The following is a 22,990-nucleotide window of genomic DNA, read 5'->3' as shown; positions in this document are numbered from 1 at the left end:
TGAAGCAGAGGGCTACTGTCCTTTAGCTTCAGAGGGACTTAAATACCTGAAGCAAATGCAAAGTGTGATATACGCCTCAGTACGAGAGCACTGCAGTTGTTTGAGCATCAATGGACACAAGTAGCACGCAGTCGTCTCTGTTTCGTGTCACATCCCATGTGCACTTCTTTGTTCATTCCGCCTGAAGGAATGTGGTCATTTTACAGAGTCCATACACAAAATACTAACCAGACTTAGAGACATGTGCTGCCTTCATTAAACGTGTCCACTAAACTGTGTACACGGAGGTAAGTTCAGAGTGACTTAGGCAGTTAAGTATTTCTTTTACATTCCTATATTGCACATGTAAATCATTAGGGAGAGAGAAAATGAAAGAAAGCCACAAAACACTTGTGCAAGTGTTTGCTACTGGACTTTTGTGATTACTGTGAACGCTTTTGTTGCATTGTTGATTTGATACGATGATGACTCCTCCGAGTCTGTTCAGTGCAAAAAGGATGTTGTGTCTACTCTTCAGAACTCTCACTCTTTCTTTGTGAGGCTGATGTAGCCAAATATAAACACAGTTCAAAGAAAAATCAAACTTTTTTTCCCCCCAGTTTTGGTTTTTAAAGTAAGCAGCTCGTAAAAATGTCACACTATTTTGTTTTTATTAAAAAAAAATTACAAGGTGTTCCTACACATAATTGCAAATAACAAAATATTTTTGAAATGTTAAATAAGTAATTAATTTATGTATGTACAATTAAAAAAAATGAACATTTTTTAAATGTTTCCTTGAGTTTTTGAGCCGTATTTTTTAGTCTCAATTCTGCATTGCTCAATCTTCGTATTTGCAGGTTATGAATGTAAGAATAACTTTAATGATGTCTCATATCCACTTTGCTGGCATTGAAAAGCCAGCCATGAAAAAAAATTGCATATTAGTTAATGTAAAATGTGACAAAATGTGGTGTGGGAACAAATTTAGTGAATAAATCATGATTTAAATGAGATTATAAGTATCACTTAAGTCTCTGCTTTGCTGAAGGGAGCAGAGGGAAGCTGGTGTGGCCCAGTGATGAACTTCAAATTAATACATAAATACCATTTTTCTGTTAAATTGTGAATATGGTTTCTCTCCTTTTTAAAATGTTTTGGTCTTTTACTTCTGTCTCCTTGTGCCATCCTCCCCTGTAGCACTTCACTTGTGAATTTGCTCCTAACTGTTAGATATAAAAGGCACTCAACTGACAACAGATTGCATTTTCCCCCTCATTGGTGAAAATGTATTCTGTATACTGAAACTTGACAACTGTCTTGTTGTAACTGCTTGCAGGTGACACTGACCTTGCTTACTATATAGCTGTCAAACTTAGTGTCTGACTTCTTGGATCCTAGTCCAAAACAATCCCATCTTAATACACTTTAAATAATCTATAGTGTCCATGTGCTACTTTACACCATCACCACCACAAACGGGAGTCATAAAATGCATGACCTTTGTGCGATATGGTAATTATTGGCATTTACTGCATTGTGGGGATATTAGTAGAAAATGGTGTACATAGGAAAAGCACCTTTAGTGACACCTGGTAAATAATTTTAACTAAAATGGACCTGCTAATATCTTTAAATTATGCATCGGTTTCCTAAGTATAGACCATTAAACACAGCACTGACCTTTACCTGATAATAGGTGTGTAATTTCCATAATAGCACTGTAATGACACCGATTATGCTTCCCCGAGGCATACAAAAACTTACTTCCATATTACACAATTCTGTGTCGGTCTGGGGACAATACTGTACATGAATAGGCGTGTGACTGGAAATAGAAATGAACGTGCATAACTCAAAATGAGCAACAATTTAGTGTGCCGTCAGCTCTGGGCAGCTTGGACTTTGTATATATGTGCATAAGATGAGCGGACATCTGGACCTTCTTGTCTCACTGAAAGATGAGAAACCAAATGTGACAGTAATTGTTGAAACACCTTCTTGTTGATATATATTTGGTAACACCTGTGCTCTGTTGTGTGGCATATGTGCCATTTGGTCTTCTCCAAACACATCACATTTCCTTCGGGATTAATAAAGTATTCTGATTCTGATTTGGACAAGTGTGGAACAGAAAGACATCTAGCCGTATCTCTGGGAATACTGCTTTAATCTGTTTCACCACTGACTGCAGGCACTAGTATTCTGCTTAAGTCACAGCTCAGTAAATTTGCTCGCAGCAGCAGTTTTGTAATTACGGTAAATGCTTTTGTTGCACTGGTTTTCATGACACCGCTGAGCCTGATCAATCTTGCTTTTCATCACAACAAACCTAATATATTAAGAAAAGGTCTAACAACGCACTGGTGACCAGAATGAGTGGATGCTTCTAATATACACTCACCAGACACTCCATTAGGTACAGTTTGCTAATATTGGGCTGGGCCCACTTTTACATTAAGAACTGTCTTAATTCTCCGTGCTAATGATTCTGCAAAGTGTTGGAATGATTACTCTGAGATTTTGCTCTATATTTACATGACAACATCACAGAGTTGCTGCAGATTTAATGGCTGCACATCCATAATGTGAATCTCCCACAGTAATCCAAAAATGCTGTATTAGATTTTGTTTTTCATCGGACCAGGCAATGACTTTCTTCTACACAGTTCTGTTTTGTTGGGCCCATATGAGCCTTGGAATCATGTTCTTCTCTTGCTGTTGCCCATCCGCTTCAAGGTTTAACGTACTGTGTTGACTAAGAGACAATCTTCTACACACTTTAGTTGTAGTGAGTGCTTATTTAAGGTGTTATTGCCTTCCTATCAGCTCGACGAAGGCTAGCTTCTCTCCTCTGACCTCTGGCAAAAACAAGGGATTTTTGTCCAGGCAACTAGATATTTTCTCTTCATCAGACATTTTTCTGTAAAGCTGAGATGGTTGTACATCTAAAGTTCTCAGACAGGTATTGCCATATTCACAGTCTCTTAAATCCTCTTTCTTCCCCAGTCTGACACTCACTTGGAACTCCAGCAGGTTAACTTGACCACACTGGGCACACTTAACTGGGCTGGGTTGTTGCCATGTGTTTGTTAGACTAGATGTTTGCTTTAACTGGCAGGTGAGTGTAGATGATCGTTGTTTGTGCCAGATAAAACAGCTAAGGCTTGTGGAGCTGATTCCAGGAGGTTCATATCCTTTGCTATAAAACATGGCCTATGTTATTCATCCTTCTCCTGAAAGTCCAAGCCCATTTTGGAAAGTACAGCTACTATGTGTCATAGGAGTTTTTCTTTTCTTTCAACAATATGATCATCATTCATCAACACATGTATAAGGCATGTTTTCCTTTCTTATCTAAGCATGCCCAGCACTAGATACGTTTTAAATACAATAATTTCGCCCCGTGCGTTGTCACAGTTGGTTTCAATAGTAAAGTCTTATTACTCAAAAACTCCACGGAATGACAATAGTATGACGGTGGGAGTGCTTATTAGACTGGGAGGGCTGCTGAAGTAAATTCGCTCCGCCCAGACAGCACAAAAAAGTTTGGAAAGTCCAGGCATCGTTACATTGCTCAAAGCACCACATCCCCACCCGTGGATTATAAACCTACTTTGTTCGAGATAGACACCTACATAAAAAGTAAGTTTTGCTGTTTATAACTTTCTCTACTTCATCTTTGTAACTCTCTGTGATCTGTGATTCATTTCCTGAAAGTTTGTTGGGAAATGTCTGTGTCTAGATTCTAAAGAAATCCAGCTTCATGTCCGTTTAAAAACAATTTAATGCGCATGTTTTGGTCAAATAACGCTGTGAAGATGCCAAATGTTAGAATTGCGAAAACACGGAATTATGGGAGGCAGAAATGGGAGGCGTGCGTGTGTTAAAGTCAAACTACTTTCTGTATTAACGCAGTGCCTGATAAAATCCGCGCTTATTACTTTACTAATATGCACATCTGTGGATTTCAAAAAGCACGTTAGTCCATGGGTAAGTCGTTTTCTCTCTTACGGCAAGATGTTGCGGGAAATAACGAATTAACGAGACATTTTGTTTTCCATTTGGAACTCCATAAACAGTTTACACAGGCTCTTCCTTTTACTCTATATGAATCATATAACAGGAGCAGTCTCCTTCTTATCTGATGCTGGCATTGTGGTATTATTTAAAGAAAACGGTGCCGTGGTGCTTCCTGAAACCGTCGGCCAGAAGCATAGTGACCACCAGATAACCTCTAGGTTCAGACCCTCATTGTGTGCCAGGAAGACGGGCAGAAACATGATGCGATGAGGAAGAAATGTAAGCAGCTGTCTCCACCAATAATAGCATTACAATAATCATGTTAATAATAAATAATAATCACCATAATCGTGGTTGCTCAAGAGCAGAGACCAAACTCGTGGCATAAGCTGTCCATTACACACATGTGGAGACTTGGTTTGACATCGCACGCTGACTCTCAGAGGGACATGCTGGAAATTGGCAGTTAGTCAGAGCCTTATCAGCCATCACGTCTCCTCCTCTCCTCACCATTTCCCCAGCTTCTTACTTTCTGACCTTTCCACCTTTTTAAGACTGGAATTGTTCTGCTCTTCCTCTGTCACAGTCTTTTGCTGCTCTGCCACCAGACAAGCACGCTTCAACCTCCGCCCGAGTGTCTTCACACGCCAGAGACTGAGATTCAGCTTTCTCCCAACACCTTAAACTTCAGCAGCAGAGATGGAGGATTGCGTGACACGGTTTGCCCTTTTTCTGTGCATCATCGCTACTACAGCCTTTGGTAAGTCTGCCTGCTGTTATTGAGCATTTTAGCAGTTCAGATCTGAAGTTAGTTTCCGTTCTTTCTTTTTTTCTTTCTTTCTGCAGCTTGATTTTATTAAATTGGGAAAAAGGAAAACATTATCATCCTAGTCAGCAGACACTAGCTTTAGAAAAAACCTCCAGGGACTGTTTCTGGCCTAAAGTTCAAGATCGTCTCCTGTCTCGTGCTCTGACAATAATGTATTTTTTTTTAGATGGAAATCAGTCTGAAGATGAAAAAATTACATGCAAAAAAGAACAAAACTCTTGAATTATGGTTGAATTTTACAAATCAAATGAAGAATTATACTGGTAACAAGGGAGCAAGTGTTGTTCCAAGTCAGCCAAAGCATTTGTTTGTCTAGTTTTTCATTATTTTTTTTTTAGTGCTAAAAAATATTTTCTTTAAAGATTGTCCAGATTCAGGTAACAAGACGGCATGCGGATGCTACATAGATTTTATGTGATCTTCCTCTGTTGTCCGCTCTGCCATTCCCTGCCTTGGCTGCATGTGGCTGCTCATATCGAATTCAAACCTGTAATCCCTGCGAGGTAGCAAAAGGATCAGAAACCCCCCCTATCTCCATAGGCCTTAATCCAGCTTCGCTCTCTTACCTCCAGTGATGCTTCAGGGTGTTTGCGTCACACTTCCCCACAGCAGCATGGCATTTGAGGTGGCCACAGTTTAGGTGTTTTTTTAATAAGGTAAAAAAAATGTTATATATTTCATGTTAAAACATTAGCAGGTAAAAATGGATTAAAGTGCACATTTTTTTGTTACAGTCATCTTTCCCCCCCTCCAAATAAGAGATATGCTAATCTGAATATGAAAATGTTTCACTTTTAAAAACAAGAAATGATCAGTCTTTTATTATTAGCTTTAGGGAAACCTTTTATCCCAGTCTGGTTGTTCTGAATTGTCAAGTGTTAAAAGCTACGAGCCTCAATTTAATAGCTGACTGTAAATGTAAAACACACATTTCCTCACTCGAAATGTCATAAAAGAACGCATAACACGCCCTGGTGTTATTTAATAAAGCTTTAAAATTAACTGTCAGTTAAATGGTGCTTGCATTTTTCAGTGCCATATACTTACATATGCAAAAAACAAAAAAACAAAAACGAAAACCTAACAAAACACTTAAGTGCCAAATAACCTTTTCCACACTCCAGCCCCATAAACATACAGTAGAAAAAATAAAGTGACATTTTCAGCTTGCTCTTTAAATAAAGCAAAGTAGCCGAGGCAAGCATACATCACTGTTAAAGTTATGCGCCAGAAAAACAAGCCTATTCACTGAATTTGGCTTCAGTGCTGACCTGCTGTATGACAAATCACAATATTGCCACAAGTGCTAAACACCCTCTCAGCAGGGGTGCTGGTGGCAGAAATACAGAGGTATTTTTTGGCCAACTGGCAGACCTATGGAGAGCTGACCTTATGTAGCATCCACCGCAGGGGATCAGTCTCGCTGTCTGCTGGTGTAGTCTGTGAGGAGCTGTTTTGCTCAGTCCTAATTGCCTCTGTGACACATAGTTCTGTATTTGCTATTATTTTTTTCTTTCTTGAATGAGGCTCTGCAAATTTTCCTTTTTTTCCCTCCTTTTCTTTGCATCTGCTGCAGCAGCTTTAGAAGAAGACCCAGAGGGAGCTGTGCCACTATTTTCAGGCGACAAAGCACTCTGATTCTCTGTACATCGTTTCTGCTTTAAGTTTATTTCTTTATTATGTAGCCCAGTACTGTCATATTATTTAACCATTTTCTCTTATATAGTCTTCTGGGATTAATAATGCGTTCTTAAGTAAATCAAGCACAATCCTCAGGTGTGACATGCTGTACCCAGCGCCGTAAAATCATATTTCCAGACAGGTGATAGATACATAAATAGATATATGAGTATATATTCCGTACAAATTTGGAAACATCCACTGTGATTCGATGTCTGCGTGTTTAATCGAATCCAAGTAAACTTCAAATCACTGTTGGAGAAGACACGATGTGAAGGCAACTGAGAAGAAGAGGTAAACAGAAAAAAGTAAATCAAAAATAGCCCGCAGCCTGCCACAAATCCCATGAAGCCCTTACCCAACTGCAAGAAATGGCATATTGTGTTTTGCTTCAGGTCAGTCTTGCTTTAGCTTTATTTAAGCTTTCCATATGTTTGACCCCCTGTCAGCTCCTTGAAATCAGACTCATGAAATCCTCGTGTGACGTTTAAAGCAGGGTTTGAATTTCAAACAGTTGTTAAGCTCAAAGTTAAAGCAAGCCTTATACTTCATGTATAGATCTTATTGGTATATTACGCACTCTGAGCTACTACAGATGCACAATCTTGCAAAATGACCCAGTAAAACCCAGAGGATTATGTTTGTACCCTTAATTCTAAGAGTCATATACTTAACGTGTGCACCTAATTTCCTGAAATTGGAAACTTAATTGCTCCTTGGAGCTTCCCTTGGTCTTCTGTCATGTGTTCATTTAACTTTGGACAGATTATTAACGTTAAAGCGTTAGCAGTAAAAAAAACTTGGAGGCTAGGGCTTTTTCCTTAATGTTCCTGCACGCTTATCAATTCACTGTTGGGTTGTCTGAGACCAAAGGACTGAAATATTCTTCCTATTACAATAGTACAGACAGTGTCTTTCATTAAAATGACACTATCTAACTAACCCGGCCAAATTTAGAGACTCTATAGATGATAATAAGGTGGATGCCTCGCAGCAGTCCCTGGGTAAATCAGTAAAACTGCAGTCATCTTGTTAAGCCCACCAGACTCCAGTTCCTTAGCTCTTACGCTGACTTGCTGGCTTCCTTTCTTAAAAACCCAGACATGACTTTTGTACTTACCCTGCAATTTGACAAACACGGATAAATTTGGTTCGGAGGCCGTGTTTTCTTTAGCTCTGGATTATCTGTAAAGTCACCCTCTGCCTATGTCTTCCAGTGAAACGATCATCCGTTCTTTCATGTTACTGCATGATTATTAAAATTCTCTCTGTGTTGGGATCAGTCAGGCCTCTCTCTTTCTTGTTTGCAGCTCATCCATATTCTCTGGACGAGCTTCTGTCAGGCTCCAGTGAAACAGACAACATCACGCTGGTCTTAGTTTCACTACACTGTCTCCCTGTGAGGTCAATTGTGTTCAAAATGTTGCTGTTTGTTTTGAAGGTCTTACATGGTCCAAGCTACAGGTTTATCTCTGAGCGCCTCTGAAGCCGCGATGTGTCTGAATCCGTTTTAACTGTGGCATTTGCTTGTGTCAAGCTCATATAGACACTGTGATACGTCTAATAAACATGCAGTTTCCCCTCAGTTGTCTAACTCTCTTTAGGTTTTCCTTTTGACTCTTTTTTTGTGTAGTTTTTGACTCTTTCGAGTGTGAAGTGCAGCTACTGTGTCAGGTTTTCTTGCAATTGCATTGTTTTGAGGCATTATGTGAAGGTAACGCGCCACCTTCTCCGTGTGGATGTGTAAGTAGGATGACTTTTACTGATGTAAGCCAGTGCTTATGTTGTGTCACGTTAAATTTGCACTGGCTCACTGTTCAAAAATAGTGTGACGGAGAGTTGAAACACTGAAGACCGAAGACGCCTTTGTTTCTCTGGCACCACAACTGGTGCCTCCCTGTCTTGTTAAGAAGTCTACTTTCGTAAACGCCCCCACTTTCTCTTATAACTCTCTCATTAATCTTAACTTTCTAAGCACAAACTGCGATAACCCTCATGATGTCATCGGGGTTAATTTGCCTGACTTGAAAAAAGCCCCTCCAGGATACAGAGGACATTATGCAACTAGCTTTCAGGCTGTTACAAATGAACGGATCTTTGTGTATACAATCAGCGGAGTGCCCCTGCTGGCCTTTTAGATCTAGACATTTTAGCATGTATGTAGTTTTGCTATCCAAGCGTCGCTGCAGATTGCGTCTGGCTAGCCGCTTATTATATGGGAGGTAGCTGCATGCCACCTCCTTTGAAGACAATTTTCAGATTATTATTATTATTACAATAAGCGTTACCACTTAAGCCGACCGTGGCAGTTGGACGCATAAACAGTTATCTTTGCGTCTGACTGAAGTCTTTGTATTTAGTGATTTTTATCCACTGTGAGTCCGGCATTTCCTGGCAGGAAAATCGTGTTGAATATGCCCCCTGCTGCAACAGCTTTCCCAGTGGGAGACAGACATCGTGATGTTAACTGCCAGACCTCCTGCTGCACTTTTGCTTACCCCCGAGCCTCCCGCCACGGGCTAAAGGAAAAGTACAAAAGTGATTAGCGAACCACTGGAGAAGGACGACAAGCTGTCTGAAAATTAATCTTAAAGAGGGAAAGAGAGAGACAGGCGGACAGACAGAAACACAAACAGAGATAACAGAATTCATAAAGGCTGATTCATGGAGACAGTGAGGGAGTGGGGATCAAATTTATGTGACTGTCAAAGAGAAGATAAGTGGTTCAGAAGAAAGATTTTGGGGGGAGAAGTAAATAGTGGATTAAAAAAAAGAAAGATAAGAAAAATGCAAAACGGATAAACATTAAGAGATATAGAGGAGGGGAATTTCAAGTAGTGATAAGTGAAAATGCAAAACTATTAATTACACAAAATAATGACATCAAAGAGAAAGACGAGGGAAGAAAACTTCTGAAACCAAAAGAGGAATGTGTTCGTTTACAGAAAGGGGATGTCAGGGACTTAAAAAGATTATAAGAAATTGAAAGAGATGACTGAGACTTCTCAGAAAGCATGCTGAAGTAGAAAAAAAAACAAAAAAGAAAAAAACACGTCATGTTAAAAATGGCTTTGAGAGTCAAAACAGTCAACTTCCCCTGTTTTACTGCAGTGAGCCAGCTCTGCCTGCAGTCAGACTGGGTGGCAGGGAGACGCGACCGCTTGTCGCTGCCTGAGACTGATTTCAATCTCCTTCAGTGTTATGCCCCTCCCAAATAACAATCCATTTCTGACTGCCTCGCTTTTCCTCTGTTTGAATACAGAAAGCATTGTGGGGAAGCCTCACTAACACCATGTCCCGGCACTTGACTGGACGGCTTTGGCGTGCAGTGTGGCGTACACGCGATGGTATCTGTGCGATCTCAACAAGGGAGTCCACAGTTTTTTGTGTTATCTCCCCATTCTTACTTTGTCTTTGAGAAAACTAGTGTTAATTTCATCAAAGAAAAAGCAGGATGAAAAATATTGACAAGTAATTTTTTTCATGATCAAAGCGAAAAGGCTGCGTGTGAGGAAGCTGGATAAACTCAGTATGTCGAGATTAAAACTATAAAGATATGTTTTAGAGTTTTTTTTTCTTAAAAAAAAAACGATTTAACAAATAAAAACGTAATTAAAGTATTCACGATGAACCGAAGAACACTTTACGGTTTGGAGTCTTTGGAATTAAATAGTGCAACTTTTCATTAGCAAACATATCCACTGACCCCCCCCCCCAAAAAAAATCTCTTTTATTAGTGTTTCTGTCGATAAAAGATAAAAGCTATATGAGGTCTCGGTTTAAATTCTGCTCAGTGTTTCCCAGTGTATGGTTGAATATGGGTATTTAGAAGGCAGGATACAAACACGGACACATTTCCAGGTGGGATCGGATTTATAAAAGGAACATGCGATCCAGGTGTGTGTTCACGTGTTTTATAAATCTCACTTTTTTTGTGTGCGGCCATTATTGGCTTTCGTGCTGATGTACTTCTAGTATTGATCTTTAGCGCTCTTTTATAGATGAGACCTCTAATATGGACTGAACACAGCTGTGATTGGCTAAAGCTTTTTTACTTCCATCTCAGACCACCTGAATTACAATATGTTGCCCCCAAGGTTATTATGGATTTTTTTTTTTCATCAAATGATGCCCAAAACATGTTTCCTGTCCCAGGTTTAATCTGACACCGTTTATGAAACACAGGTGATGCAGTGTTAATGTTAATTTCAGAGAGGTTTTGTCTGTGCTTTCAAAAGATTTGGCTCTCTTTACCAGGCAAAGCCAGAAAGAGCTTTTTTTTAAAGTAAAGAAGTGAATCAATGATCTTCTGAATAGCAGCAGCTCATCATTAAAGAGAACAAGTAGCTGCGGCAATAATGCTACAGCAGGATGAGCAGGATGGACAGAGAAGAGCGGCTCTGCTTAAACAGAATTTGTAAATGATAATGTTTACTGAGAAAAGTATTTTTGGAACACTGCAGAGGAGATGGACATGGAATCTCAGCCTCCTGCATTAACCTCGCCACAGATGAGAATGACTCTTGTAGCCATGGTAACCTTACACAAAGATCCTTAGGAGATATAAAAATGAAAAATTGAGAAATTAGATAAAAAAGAAATCAATAAGGTCTTCAATTTTTATTGACAGAAATTATACAAAAACCTAATGAAATTCCATCCGCCTTTTTCTGTTGATCCAATTTATGGTTGCAGCAGGGGCGGGGCCTGGAGCCTGCACCAGCTATCATAGAGTGAGAGGCAGGGTACATCCTGGACAGGTTGCCAGCCTGTTGCAAGGCTAACACATAAAGACAACTATTTAGATCCATGGCCAAACCACTGCACCCATGTGCTGACCTCTAATAACAAAAATCAGTTGTCAAAAATTTGAATGATGTTATTTGAAATTCATATCAGGGCTAAATGTATCACTGGACAAGAAAAAACTGCACACTGTTTCAAAACACAAACAAACCAAAAATGTGAAACACGGTTCATGCTGCAGCTGTGCTGTATCTCGCCCTTATATTATATAAATGAAACCATCTTCTTCTTAATGGCTCTGCAAGTTTCCTTCACTACTGAAACCTGAGTGCAGCATCATCATATATATTTAAGATACCGGCACTTAGCCGTGTCCTGAACATCATTATTATGTGACTGCAAGGTCTCATGCCCTCTGGTCCAATGTTTTTCATTATGGAGCTGTATGAGCACTGAATGCCTCATTAGTGCTGGGCGAGATAAATGCCCAGTCAGCATGGCGACCACTTGTACCCATGTCAACATGCCTGCTGTCTGTGAAGATAAGGCATGGTGTTATGTATTCTTATCTTGTGGTCTGTCTGCCACAGTCACCCTTGGTCTGCACAAATGCAGGAAATGCACCTGCATAGTATTACTTGATTTAGTGCAGGGGTGCCCAATCCCGGTCCTCGAGAGCTACTATCCTGCAGCTTTTAGATGCATCCCTACTCCAACACAGCTGAATCAAATGGTTTGATCTCTTCAGCATGCCATCATGTTTGGCAAAGGCCTGATAACAAGCCATTCATTTGATTCAGGTGTGTGGGAACAAGGATGCATCTAAAAGCTGCAGGACGGTAGCTCTCGAGGACCGGGATTGGGCACCCCTGATTTAGTGGATGAACTACTGGCGGGTCATCTGACTCACCCTATGACTTCAAGTCAGAGGTGCCAACTCACAGTAGGGTTATGTGGTCTGTCCTTGCTTAGCAAAATCTTAGACGGGTATCTTTAATTAATGCTTTTGCAGGTCAGAGTTCAAAATTTCTTGACAGAACAGCTTGACAAAAATATGCTCAGTTGAAAAGCTTTCAAATATTTTGTGTCACGTTACAGCGCGAGTATAGAGCTGTTGCTCGGAAACCTTTTGGTTTGAATTAACTTTCAGCAAACATAAACTGTGGAATCTTTAGCTCACATGTATTTTAGATGTTAGCGTACAATTTACTTGTACACGGTGCTTTCCTAAACAGGAAATATGGGCTTTCTCAGTACACGATATACTGATTTCTAATGGTGCACAATGTGCAGTCGAGTGCTTTAAAATGGCAGGGCCTCTTGATTCAAGCACTGGGTGGGTAGTTTTCCTGTTGATTCAGGTGCCAAACCAGTCAATCTGTATTTAAAGAGCTGAAATTTCTCTGTGATGTCTGGCTGTGCGTGTGTTTTTTCCTAGCGTGTGTGTGTTTGATGTGATGAGAGAGCCCTCGCTGGATTTGGACGCTCGATATTTCATTTGCTTGTATTTCTGTGATATGTCAGAAAGCAGAATATGTGACTCGAAGAGAAAGCTTTGAGACATCTGACAGATTATTTTAATCTGCTCATACAGTGTTACTACAACAAATCCAACAGTCAAACTTGGGGTACTTAATAATCTTTTTCCTGCTGCAGGGAATAAAGTTACACTTGTCAAATAACAAGTGCCGGAGTCCAGACACTTCCATTAGTTAAACAGTGAAATGAAATCACAAAACTTGAAGCTGTCTCATAGATCTCTTTTTGAGATGATTCAAAACCCTTTGAGGCCCACTGAAGTCGTTTGTGTGACCACATATATTTAAATATCTCTTCATGGAAATAAAAAGACACTATTCATTTTGTGTTTGCAGAATATCACTTCCAGTTTGAGAGCCTCTCCGGTCCCGTATAGTGCACTATGGTGGCTCTCAATCCATAGATCATGAATCGTACCCTTGACCCTCCCTCACTTAGAATATCTTAAGAAAATATCAGAGCCTTCATTAATATGCAGTCTTCATGTTGGAAAGTATTAATATTTACTGGCAAAACTCAGTCAAGAAAAACAGGCTAATCTCTATTGGTTCTACACGAAGCATATGTTGTGCAAAGCTACATCAATCTTGAATGATTAGGAGCAGCTACTGTGCAATGAATCTCTCAACGCTTCAGCCTGTTTTGGTTGCACGCAGTTAGCATGAAACTTGCTAAATTAGTCTGTCTATCCACCAATTAACACTTAGATGATTAATTGTGTTTTGCCAGTGCTCTTTTGGTGTAGAGGAGAGAAATCTAAGGAAACAAGTGGATAGAAAAGAAACACTTTACCCGTTAACCATCTGCAGTATAATACATTACCGAGAGAAAATGCGAGCATCGACATAAAAATTATGCTTTTTACGTGTGTCACTGAGCTAATCAGCAGTAGTGGCTAAATATTAGCAACAGACAGGGTATAAGGTTGCGTGTGTGTGTGTGGTGAACATCGCCACTGGTTTACGACAATGATGAGACGATGGACGAATGGCTCCCAGAGGTGTAAACAGAGCTAGTGTGAAGACAGGCTGTCTCCAGACCCGCTATCACATCCGTAATTCCTGCCCCAGCAAATAGTGGAAGCAGGACTTCGAGGACTTGCTATCCAGCTAACAAGACTAATCAGCATTTTTTTTTTTCTTTTTTGGATAAAATATCAGACTTAGAAGAGGGAGGTGAGATGGTCAGGAAGCTTGTGTGTTGCACGGAGTGTGTACTGTGTAGTACGCAGGGGTGAGAGGCCAGGGGACAGTGCAGGCCCCTGCAGAGCACTGATAAGAGCTTGTTTACCTTCCTGTGGATGGTCAGGCCTCAATCTGCAGTCGCGGAAGCGCCAGGACAATAGGTGTGTGTGTGTGTGTGTGTGTGTGTGGAATCAAGAGAGAAACTTGAGCTAGCCTTGAAGCTCCCCTTTCCCTCTCTGACTAACTAGGGTAGGACTGCTGACCCTCCCTCCACATTCCCCGTCACGACTCTGTCGCCCGACCCTGGACACAAACAGTTTACTTGACCCCAAGGGACCATGGGAGACAGCTGGTCTTGATGTTGTTTGCTGTCAGGGTTTCCCCCTCCTGTTTTTTTTCTCCCTTTCCTCTCTCCTTCCTCTCTTTCTCTTTCTCTCTCGCTTTTAAACCATCCTACTGCAAGTTTTGCAAGCCTTCGTTTTGCATACACTCCAGGCAAGTAGCTCCATTTTTCCACAGAGACTCACAATGAGGGTGTGCGTGAAAGATCGGGCATGAAATCAAGCCTGCCTGCTTGCTTTCCTGAGGTGAATGAAAAGGCAGCAAGTTATTGAACAGCAAGTACTCAGTGCTTTGAATCAAAATCAGCATTTAGTTAGGGTGTGATGGAACTTTTTAAATTCAAGGACTCGCTGGTGGCTGTCAGCATTCTGCACGGTGGGGTTGCTTCAAGTTAACGAAACGCACAAACAGTCCTGGGCTTTTGAGATCTTTAAGAACGCCTTAAAACATCACGTAAAACTACCCAAATCGCGCATGTTTGTGGCGAATAATGCAACTAAATAATTATTTGTGTGTGCTGACTATGTGCAACATCAGTCTCTGCAAAACCAAAACTGTTTGAATATACCAAGCACGATTTCTCTGGGGTTCATTACATCAAGGGTGCTTTCCCATAAAAGAGATGTTGTATTTGCTGTTCACAGGCTTCTAGTCTTCTTTAATGTTATTGCTCCCATTACCGGAGTCAGCTTTAGTCCTTTTTATTTTTGCTGACCAATGACATGCTGACACCCTAGAATATATTCAAAATGAGAAGCTGACTGAAAAGTGAACTTTACTTTTTGCATATATGTGCTTCTCCTGGCAGTTATAGACAGTCTGGAGCCATAGTGAATAATTTCTAGGATTTGTGATGTGAGCAAGAGAGGTATACTGAAATGCACTGTGTGCACATAAGTAATGATTACCTAACATATTCTTATAAAAAAAAGGTCAAATACATTATAGAGAGGTGTTACGTTATAGTACTGGTAGTACCGAAAGCACAGAGTTCCACATATCCCCATTCAGCCTATCAAATGCTAGCGCCAGTGCACAGGTGCCCGTATTATACTATTTCCTAGCATTTGTAATAACTTGATAACCTTGGGAACACTCAGCTTGTTCTTTTGTGGATTCACAAACACTTACTTGACGCTGGTAGCATATTGTGTGTTGACTAGACAGTATATGTTTTAAATTTTTGTAGAGAAGATTTGCTTCCCATGAACGTGTTACAACAAATTTTACACAAATGTAAAAGGAACAGATTTGAGTTTGAACACAGATCAAGTTAGGATATCAGCAATGTGTAGGGTACCTTTGATCTTAATAATGATAAATCACCTCCAAGTCTCCAAGCACAGCCTCTGGCCTCAGTTCAGCTACACTGCACTCTTCATAATTATGTGGCTCCCTCCTGGACAGTGATACTTCATTTGAGAGGTTCAGGTTGGCATCTCGTATTAATTACATTTTTCCAAAGTGTTTTAATTTAAATCTGGAAACAATGTGGAAGAACACTTTGGTGCACACGTGGATAATGTGTTTAGTGGGGTGTTGCTGGTCAGTCAAGCTGCAGTCTAAAAATATTAAAATTAGCATAATGTAATTAATACATAAAAAAATAAGATGTCACACATTTCTCATCCTGAGGTCTAGACCAGACAAATCTGTGCTCTGTTTTGCGAGGCTTACTTTCTGACTCAGTCAGGTGATACTTTCGTAAAATGCTAGCATTAGCATGATAACATTTTTACATAAAGAACCCGACCTGACCTCACTGCTAACTGAAACTAAGTGTAAAACAAGCGTGACAAAATAAAATGTAGCTTGCTGAGCTAAGCATAATAAAGTATGGCCATTTATTGAATGAGCACTTGAGTACCAGTGTTGTTCACATTAATCAGATATTTTTATCCCTGTATTATCTCGTCTTGATATCTATGCAGTGTTTTACACTGCAGGGGTAGCCTGGGGATGGAATAGGGAACTATTTGTATATGTGTTTTATGGTGTGTATGTGTTTGTGGTGAGATGAGAAGGTGGGTTTTGTCAAAACATGTGCATTTGATATTGTTACCTGCTTAGGGATTAGCTAGTAGCTACAGCGCTGTGCAAAGGTCTTGAGCCACACTTCATTACTTTATATTTTTACAGGAACATGGGAAATAGGTGCAGCAATGTATTGAAACTTGTGCAGACTTAAATGGGAATACAGTATATATGGCAAAAACATAGTTAGTACAATCCTAATAAGCTTGGAAATCTATATTTTCTAAGACAGCTTTTATTTTTCAAGAAAATCTGAACTGAATAAAGTCAAGCTTTATTGCCATTTCTTCTGTCTTCAAGGGTACTTCTGCAGGCTTCTTGAAGGACACTCAGAGGTCTTCTTTGAATGTTGGCTGCCTTTTATTCTGTTCTCCGTCAAGATGATCCCACACTGCTTAAATAATGTTGAGGTCAGGGCTCTGGGGAGATCAGTGCACGACTGATACTGTTCCATTGTGTGCTGTTCTATTCAGGTATCATTTTGCTGCATTGCTAGTGTGTTTTTCAGGCCATGATGAAAAATGCATACATTGTCAGTCGTGTGGTTTCCAGCTGGCATTGCATGGTCAATCTAGCGTCATTTTTCTGTGTTTGTAATTCAGTCAGTTTTAACAAGATGCCCAACACCACTGGCAGAATGAAGCGCCAAACAATGACAGCACCTTCACTGTGTTTCAGAGACACTCACTGTTGTACCTCTTTCCTGACCTCCTCCATACATATGGATGATGATTTGAACCAGAATTTTAAAATATCAATTCATCACTCTATAAGAACTGTTGCCACTGATTTTCAGTCCAGTTCTTGTGTAATTTGGCATTCATCAGCCTTTTCTGACCATTTCACTTCTTTAAGAATGGCTGCTTGACAGTCAGCCTTCCACTGACACCATTTCTGATGAGGCTCCAGTGAACAGTAAATGGATCAACTAAGGGCCCAGATGCAGGTCCTGTGTAAAGTTGTGTTGTCTCTGTCAATTTTTGTAACTAAAGAAGTGTTTTTGCAACACGCTGATACTAACAAAGGGCCTAAAAATACAATTTAAAGTTGGTTCTTTGATAAGTTGTCTGTTATGTGTGACCACAACGCTGGTTCATCCCTCAAGATTGTCCCTTTTTGAAGTTTGAACAATTCATAGATGGGTGTTAAGTAAATGAGGGGTGGGTCAGGACTTTCACACAGTACTTCAAATCTGATAGACTGCACTCTACTCATTGAGTTCAATATTTGTATGCATAATTGCTAACAAATAAATAAATAAAGTAGAGCTATGAAGCAGAACATAGTTGATGTCAAGCTGATCCTCAGATTTCCTAAAATGGGCACAGTGTTGATGCTGGATTAATGGTCCCATGCACAATTGAACATGTGGAAAACGGATGTCTGTCATTTTCTGAGTCCGTCTCCCATCCTCTGGTAGAATGCCCTGAAGGTTAAGAAAGCAAGAGCAGATAGAACCTGGACACGCAAAGGGACCAGATGGACCCCCCCCTCAGACAAGTGTGTCATGCAGTATGGTTTTCATCAGTCACAGATATCGGCTTAATCCGCAAATATGAACCTTGTCCAAAGTCTCTTTTACAAACAGCAAATTGACAATTATTGATTTTGACTACAGACTTGGTTTTATTTTATAAGCTTTCGATCGGTTTGCTACGATTGGGTTTCATCGGTCTCCCGTTGAATAAAACTGTCTTCACGTCTGTTTTCATAAGAGATGGATTTCTAAGTAGCCTGTTTAGGTCTATAAAATAACAGACATGACATATACAACTACTGAAAAGGAAAGGAATAAAGATTAAAGAAGGCTTTAAGATCAAATCTTATTTCATGAATCGGGGGTATTTTCTGTCTTCAATTATGTTTTCTATTTATATCTACCCCTGATACCTAACATCTAAATAGAAAATCAGCAGCATCCATAAACACGTCTTCTCATGGAATGGAAAATGGAGGCGACTGATATAAGTAGATAAAGAGGACAGCGAATGAAATAGTTCTTCTATACCTCATTTACCAGCAGACCGCTTAGCGAGGCCATTGGCATTTCCGGGGGCAAGAGGGCAAAATGACTGTTCTTCATATCCGATGGTGACTCATAAAAAAAGGAGGCTGGTGACACAAGCATGCACAAGCACGCAAACATACACGCACATTCTTGTGTGGTCAGTGTGATTTATACCCAGAGCTCTTGGGCAACAGTCATGGGCCGTTGACTCTATGACAGCAGAACAAGAGAGAAATAACTTTAGGGTTGTGGTTATTGAGCAACAAACATTACCACAGAAGAGCAGAATAACAGGAAGCCAGCCTTGACCTCTGGGGTGAGAGGCAGAGGGGAAAAAAAGAGAACGCAAAGTATGGATGGTTCCCCATCTGGATTTTCAGGAAAACTTTTAGTTTGATGCTGAGCAGACTGAGGAACAGCGAAGATGACGATTTACAAATGATACAGGCCTTCCAAGTCCCTCAATTTGTGCCAAATATGTTCCTAACTTCATGGAATAATAAGACGACTTGTTCCACAATCTAAGAGGGAAAAAAACACCACGTGGAACATAAAAAGATGCATCACCTCCACAGTGCACAAAAGTGATGCGATAACAATGATGTAACTGAGTTTAAATTAAAAGCAGCCTATTTTCATCAGGGATATCTTAGGTCACAGGTAATGTGAGGAGAAAAAAAACATGTGAATTTACCAATTGAATACCCCCCCCCCCCCCCCCCCAAAAAAAAAGAAAGAAAAAACACAAAAAACCAGCCCATTAAAGGAGACAAAGAGCTGATTATGTAACATGCTCTTGCTCCCACTATCTTGCCGTTGTTTGTTGCATTCATCCATTTCTGTCCCATTTTTATCACAATCTCTGGCCACTCTCGCCCACCAGCAGTGATGACATTGCCTCAAACAAGGCCGCTGATTAGTGCCACTTCTAAATAAGGCACATCCGGTTAGCTTTCCAATCCTCGTAATGTATCCATTAACCCCTTCCACCCTATTCTCCTGTCTCTGTCTCGCTTGCCTCACTCCAGAGCTCCTCTGTGATGAATTGTGGCCTGCTAGGTAAACAGACCAAATGCATCATAAAAGCCAGTGGAGCGCAGTGTTATGCAGCATTTGCTTAGTAAATTCGTCGCTTCTGTCATGATACCACGCTCGCTTACTTATGTGCTTCGGTGCCAGCTGCTTTGAGGGTGATTGAGGCATGAATAGTGGATGTTTCGGCATATGTTGCGTATATTCATCACACAATGGATATGCTTATCTTATTTTTGAGTGTAGATCAGTTCTGACTGATTTAATGAAAGCTCATTCCATGTGCAGGTGGGCTAAGGAAGACTCTGTAAGGAGTAAATCCAAACTAGTGACTGTGTCAGCCATGATGTGGCTGTGACTAGTGCCAGAAAACTTCTAGAATAACCCACTTAAACTCTATCATCTATAGTCAGCGAACGGTGAGCGATGGGCAAGGAAAGCGATCTCTAATTGAGCTGGAAAAAGCCTCTGACCTTTTTTCTTGAGGAAAGAGGAAGTTTGTTGGAGAATATTTTGTCCCTGGCAACTTTATACAGGTTAGAATAAGCATGCGTGCACACATATTCATTCTAGTCTAGCACAATAGATCTCTGGCACACAGACACGCATACACAGTCCAGGTCAAATACCAGGCATTTATACCCACCCTCACCAGTGATCATACACCCTTGGCTGGATTAATTCAGCCTCCCAAGACTTGGATCCTCAGGTTAAACAGCAGTCTTCTAGCAGGGAGCAAAGTGAGCACGGTGATGAATGACTGCAGCCCCGTGTCCTGACACGTCTGATAAACGTGAACCAGCGGATCTGTTTTTAAACAATGTAGTCCTACCCACACATTTAACATCCATTCTCTGCGACCAGGGGAAAGCTTTCAAAATGATTAATAACAAATTTAGCCCTGTTCTGACAAGAAATCTGTAACATTGCTGGGTTTATCTTTCTTTTAAATAATAGCGTTTTGGCTTTCACACATGAAGGTTTTCTTTTGGCTTTTCTCCTGTTATGTCAAAATATGACAGGATTGTTACAGATGGATTCAAATTCTTGCAATAAGATATGAGACTAGAGAATACAGGGAGTTTCATATTAAGGTTGTGAGCAGTGTTGGTCAAGTTACTTGAAAAAAGTAATCAGTAACTAATTACTGATTACTTCCCCCAAAAAGTAATCCCGTTACTTTACTGATTACTTATTTTCAAAAGTAATTAATTACTTAGTTACTTAGTTTCTTTTTAAAAACACGATTTACAACCTGAAGAGGTGATAAAGCGATAGATCTTTCAGCCCAATTCTACTTTTTCTACATAATCCATCATACAAAATGTAATCAAATGGAAAAATCTCTTTTTAAAACTGGTTTTATTAGTTTTAATCTTTTAACTTCATGCATCAAGCAAAATTTTTTTTGTGTTTACACTCACTCTTTCAAATAGATGCAAGTAAAACACAGCAGAAAATAAATAAAATCAAAGACTAGCGGTCCTTTTGCTCTATTTTGACCTGTAAAGCAGGAGTGGGGTAGGCGGAGGTTTACCCTGGTGCAGGTGTGCCGCGGTCAGTTGAAGAATCCGCGAGTTTCTCTGTGAATTTCCCGTTATGTCGTAGCGCACTCGGTGCTTGCTTGGAAGTTTAGGGGTTTTTTTTTCCGCTGTAACAAGAAGTTTTCTTCCCACGCACAATGGACGCTAATGTTTTTGTCACTTTTTATGGAATCAAACTTAAAGTAACCCATATGGAAAAGAAATAGTAAAAACTTATATGTGATTACTCATGAAAGTGGCCACTTTCATGAGTAAATCATATAAGGCTTACATGATTTACTCATGAAAGTGGCCACTTTCTCATTACTTTCATACATTGTTTTAGTAAGTATCCAAAACATACAAGTTTCATTATATAATTTTTCAAGGGATCTTATATCTGTTTTCACTCTTATATGCTTTTCATACAAGTTTCACACAAGACAGATACAAACTTTATAAGATTTATATATATCTTTTCCATATGGGAAGGTCAGTACTTCCACGCTTTAAACGCTGCACACTCATACTCTCTCCCCTCGATATATGATCCATTGTTGATCTGCACACAGCTGTTGTCACAAACGTCGCACTTGCTTATGTCACTGTCATGAGACATTCTCGCAAAAAATCACGGTTTTAGTAACGCAGCGGTCCTACGGGAAGTAACGGTAATCTAATTACCGTTTTTGCAATAGTTACAAGTAACGCGTTGCTGCCCATCTCTGGTTGTAAGCAATAAATTATTTACTGCAACTTAAAAACATGCTGCTGTTCATATTTAACTATTCTTACTTCATTTCTTTCAGCCACAAGTCAGACATGCACCCCGGTGACTTCAAAAGGTGAGAAAGGCAGTCCGTGGATCGTGAATGAGATTGGCTGTTGGACCAGTTTTGTCGGAGAGGACAAGGCAGAGGTCCACATCTTTAAGCTGAACTTTAATAACCCGGTAAGCATGTCAAAGTTATTTGAGTCTATCTAAGTTAGATATAATAATCTGTAAAAATTGTCATCAAGTTAAAAAAAATCCAGTTTGACTGAGAGTGTTGTACACCGAGCTCGTCTGAACTTTATTATTTTTATGGAAAGAAGTAATAACCTGAAAAGTAGTGGTAAAATTCAAATAAAACTTTAGGTAAACATCACAATGTAGAAAGTTCAAATGTTTCACAATTAAACTGCTGCCATCTGTCAAGCACGGTTTAGTTGTCATTTAATCCCAAATTCCCCTGTGCGACAGGGATACGTTATCGTCTGCTCATTCATCATACTTCTTAGCTGATGGAACAGTATGTCAGGTGCTGTCATGCTGAAAAGGAGAAAGCTCTGCACCTATGTTCACCTCACAGTTCACAGCATTCCTAAAATGAAATGTTTCATTCCACTGAACTATCATTACACTGAGTTTAATGATGCTCATTTACTTATTTATAGAGTTATCAGATGTTATGCAATGTGGGACAGTATTAAAGCTGAGTCAGTTTTAAAAACTGACCATACCCAGTAAAAAGAAGCATGCACTGTGATTATGCACATTTAACTTTAAATATATCATTTTTTTTTGCATGATATTTTCTATGACGTATGATTTCAGCTGTATTAGAGCTAACAGCTAAATTCAATCGTAGATAGAAACAAAACACCACAAGAACTTTTGCAATCAACAGTCCAAAATTCAAAATAAATACTTCAACTAAAACTTGCACAAAATCAAAACCCCTTTTATACAGTATGTGAGTAATCACCAGTTCAACCAATCTCCACAATATGCAGAACTACACTCATCAAAAGCACCAGCAAACACCCTCCTTTCCCTTTCTTGCGCCATCTCTAAACCTTGGTGTAACTGGCAAAATATCAGACAGCTTGTTGCAATTTTTGGCCTTGAAGTAAATGGAAGATTGTGTAACGGCAGAGCTTGTTTTAGGGACGAAGCCCTCATTGTTAGCAGTTGACCTTTAGTTTCTAATCAATAGGCTTCAGCAAGATTTACAAAGCTTATAATGATGGCAGTGCAGTTATTTCTCAGTACCTTGACAAAAATTAATTCTCAGAGTTCAGCACTTTA

The 22,990-nt window shown here is 39.9% G+C and overlaps 1 protein-coding gene across 2 annotated transcripts in view; it reads left to right on the top strand.

Annotated features, from left to right (window-relative positions):
• The first annotated feature begins 3,541 nt into the window (after positions 1 to 3,541).
• eng (endoglin) overlaps positions 3,542 to 22,990 on the top strand; it is a 42,565-nt gene continuing 23,116 nt past the window's right edge. The window contains exons 1-3 of one of the 2 annotated variants that reach the window (XM_085463846.1): positions 3,542 to 3,624; positions 4,611 to 4,762; positions 21,729 to 21,871. In XM_085463846.1, coding sequence (XP_085319972.1) covers positions 4,702 to 4,762; positions 21,729 to 21,871 — 204 coding nt within the window. In that variant the 5' untranslated portion in view covers positions 3,542 to 3,624; positions 4,611 to 4,701. Of the gene's footprint in view, positions 3,625 to 4,588; positions 4,763 to 21,728; positions 21,872 to 22,990 lie in introns of both variants that reach the window. The other variant, XM_085463845.1, reaches the window with a different exon arrangement.

The sequence above is a fragment of the Copadichromis virginalis genome, linkage group LG7, assembly GCF_057382275.1.
Source record: "Copadichromis virginalis isolate Kocher_CV1m ecotype Utaka linkage group LG7, C_Virginalis_male_GT1.1, whole genome shotgun sequence".
Lineage (NCBI taxonomy): Eukaryota > Metazoa > Chordata > Actinopteri > Cichliformes > Cichlidae > Copadichromis > Copadichromis virginalis.
This window is presented reverse-complemented; position numbering and strand designations above follow the sequence as displayed.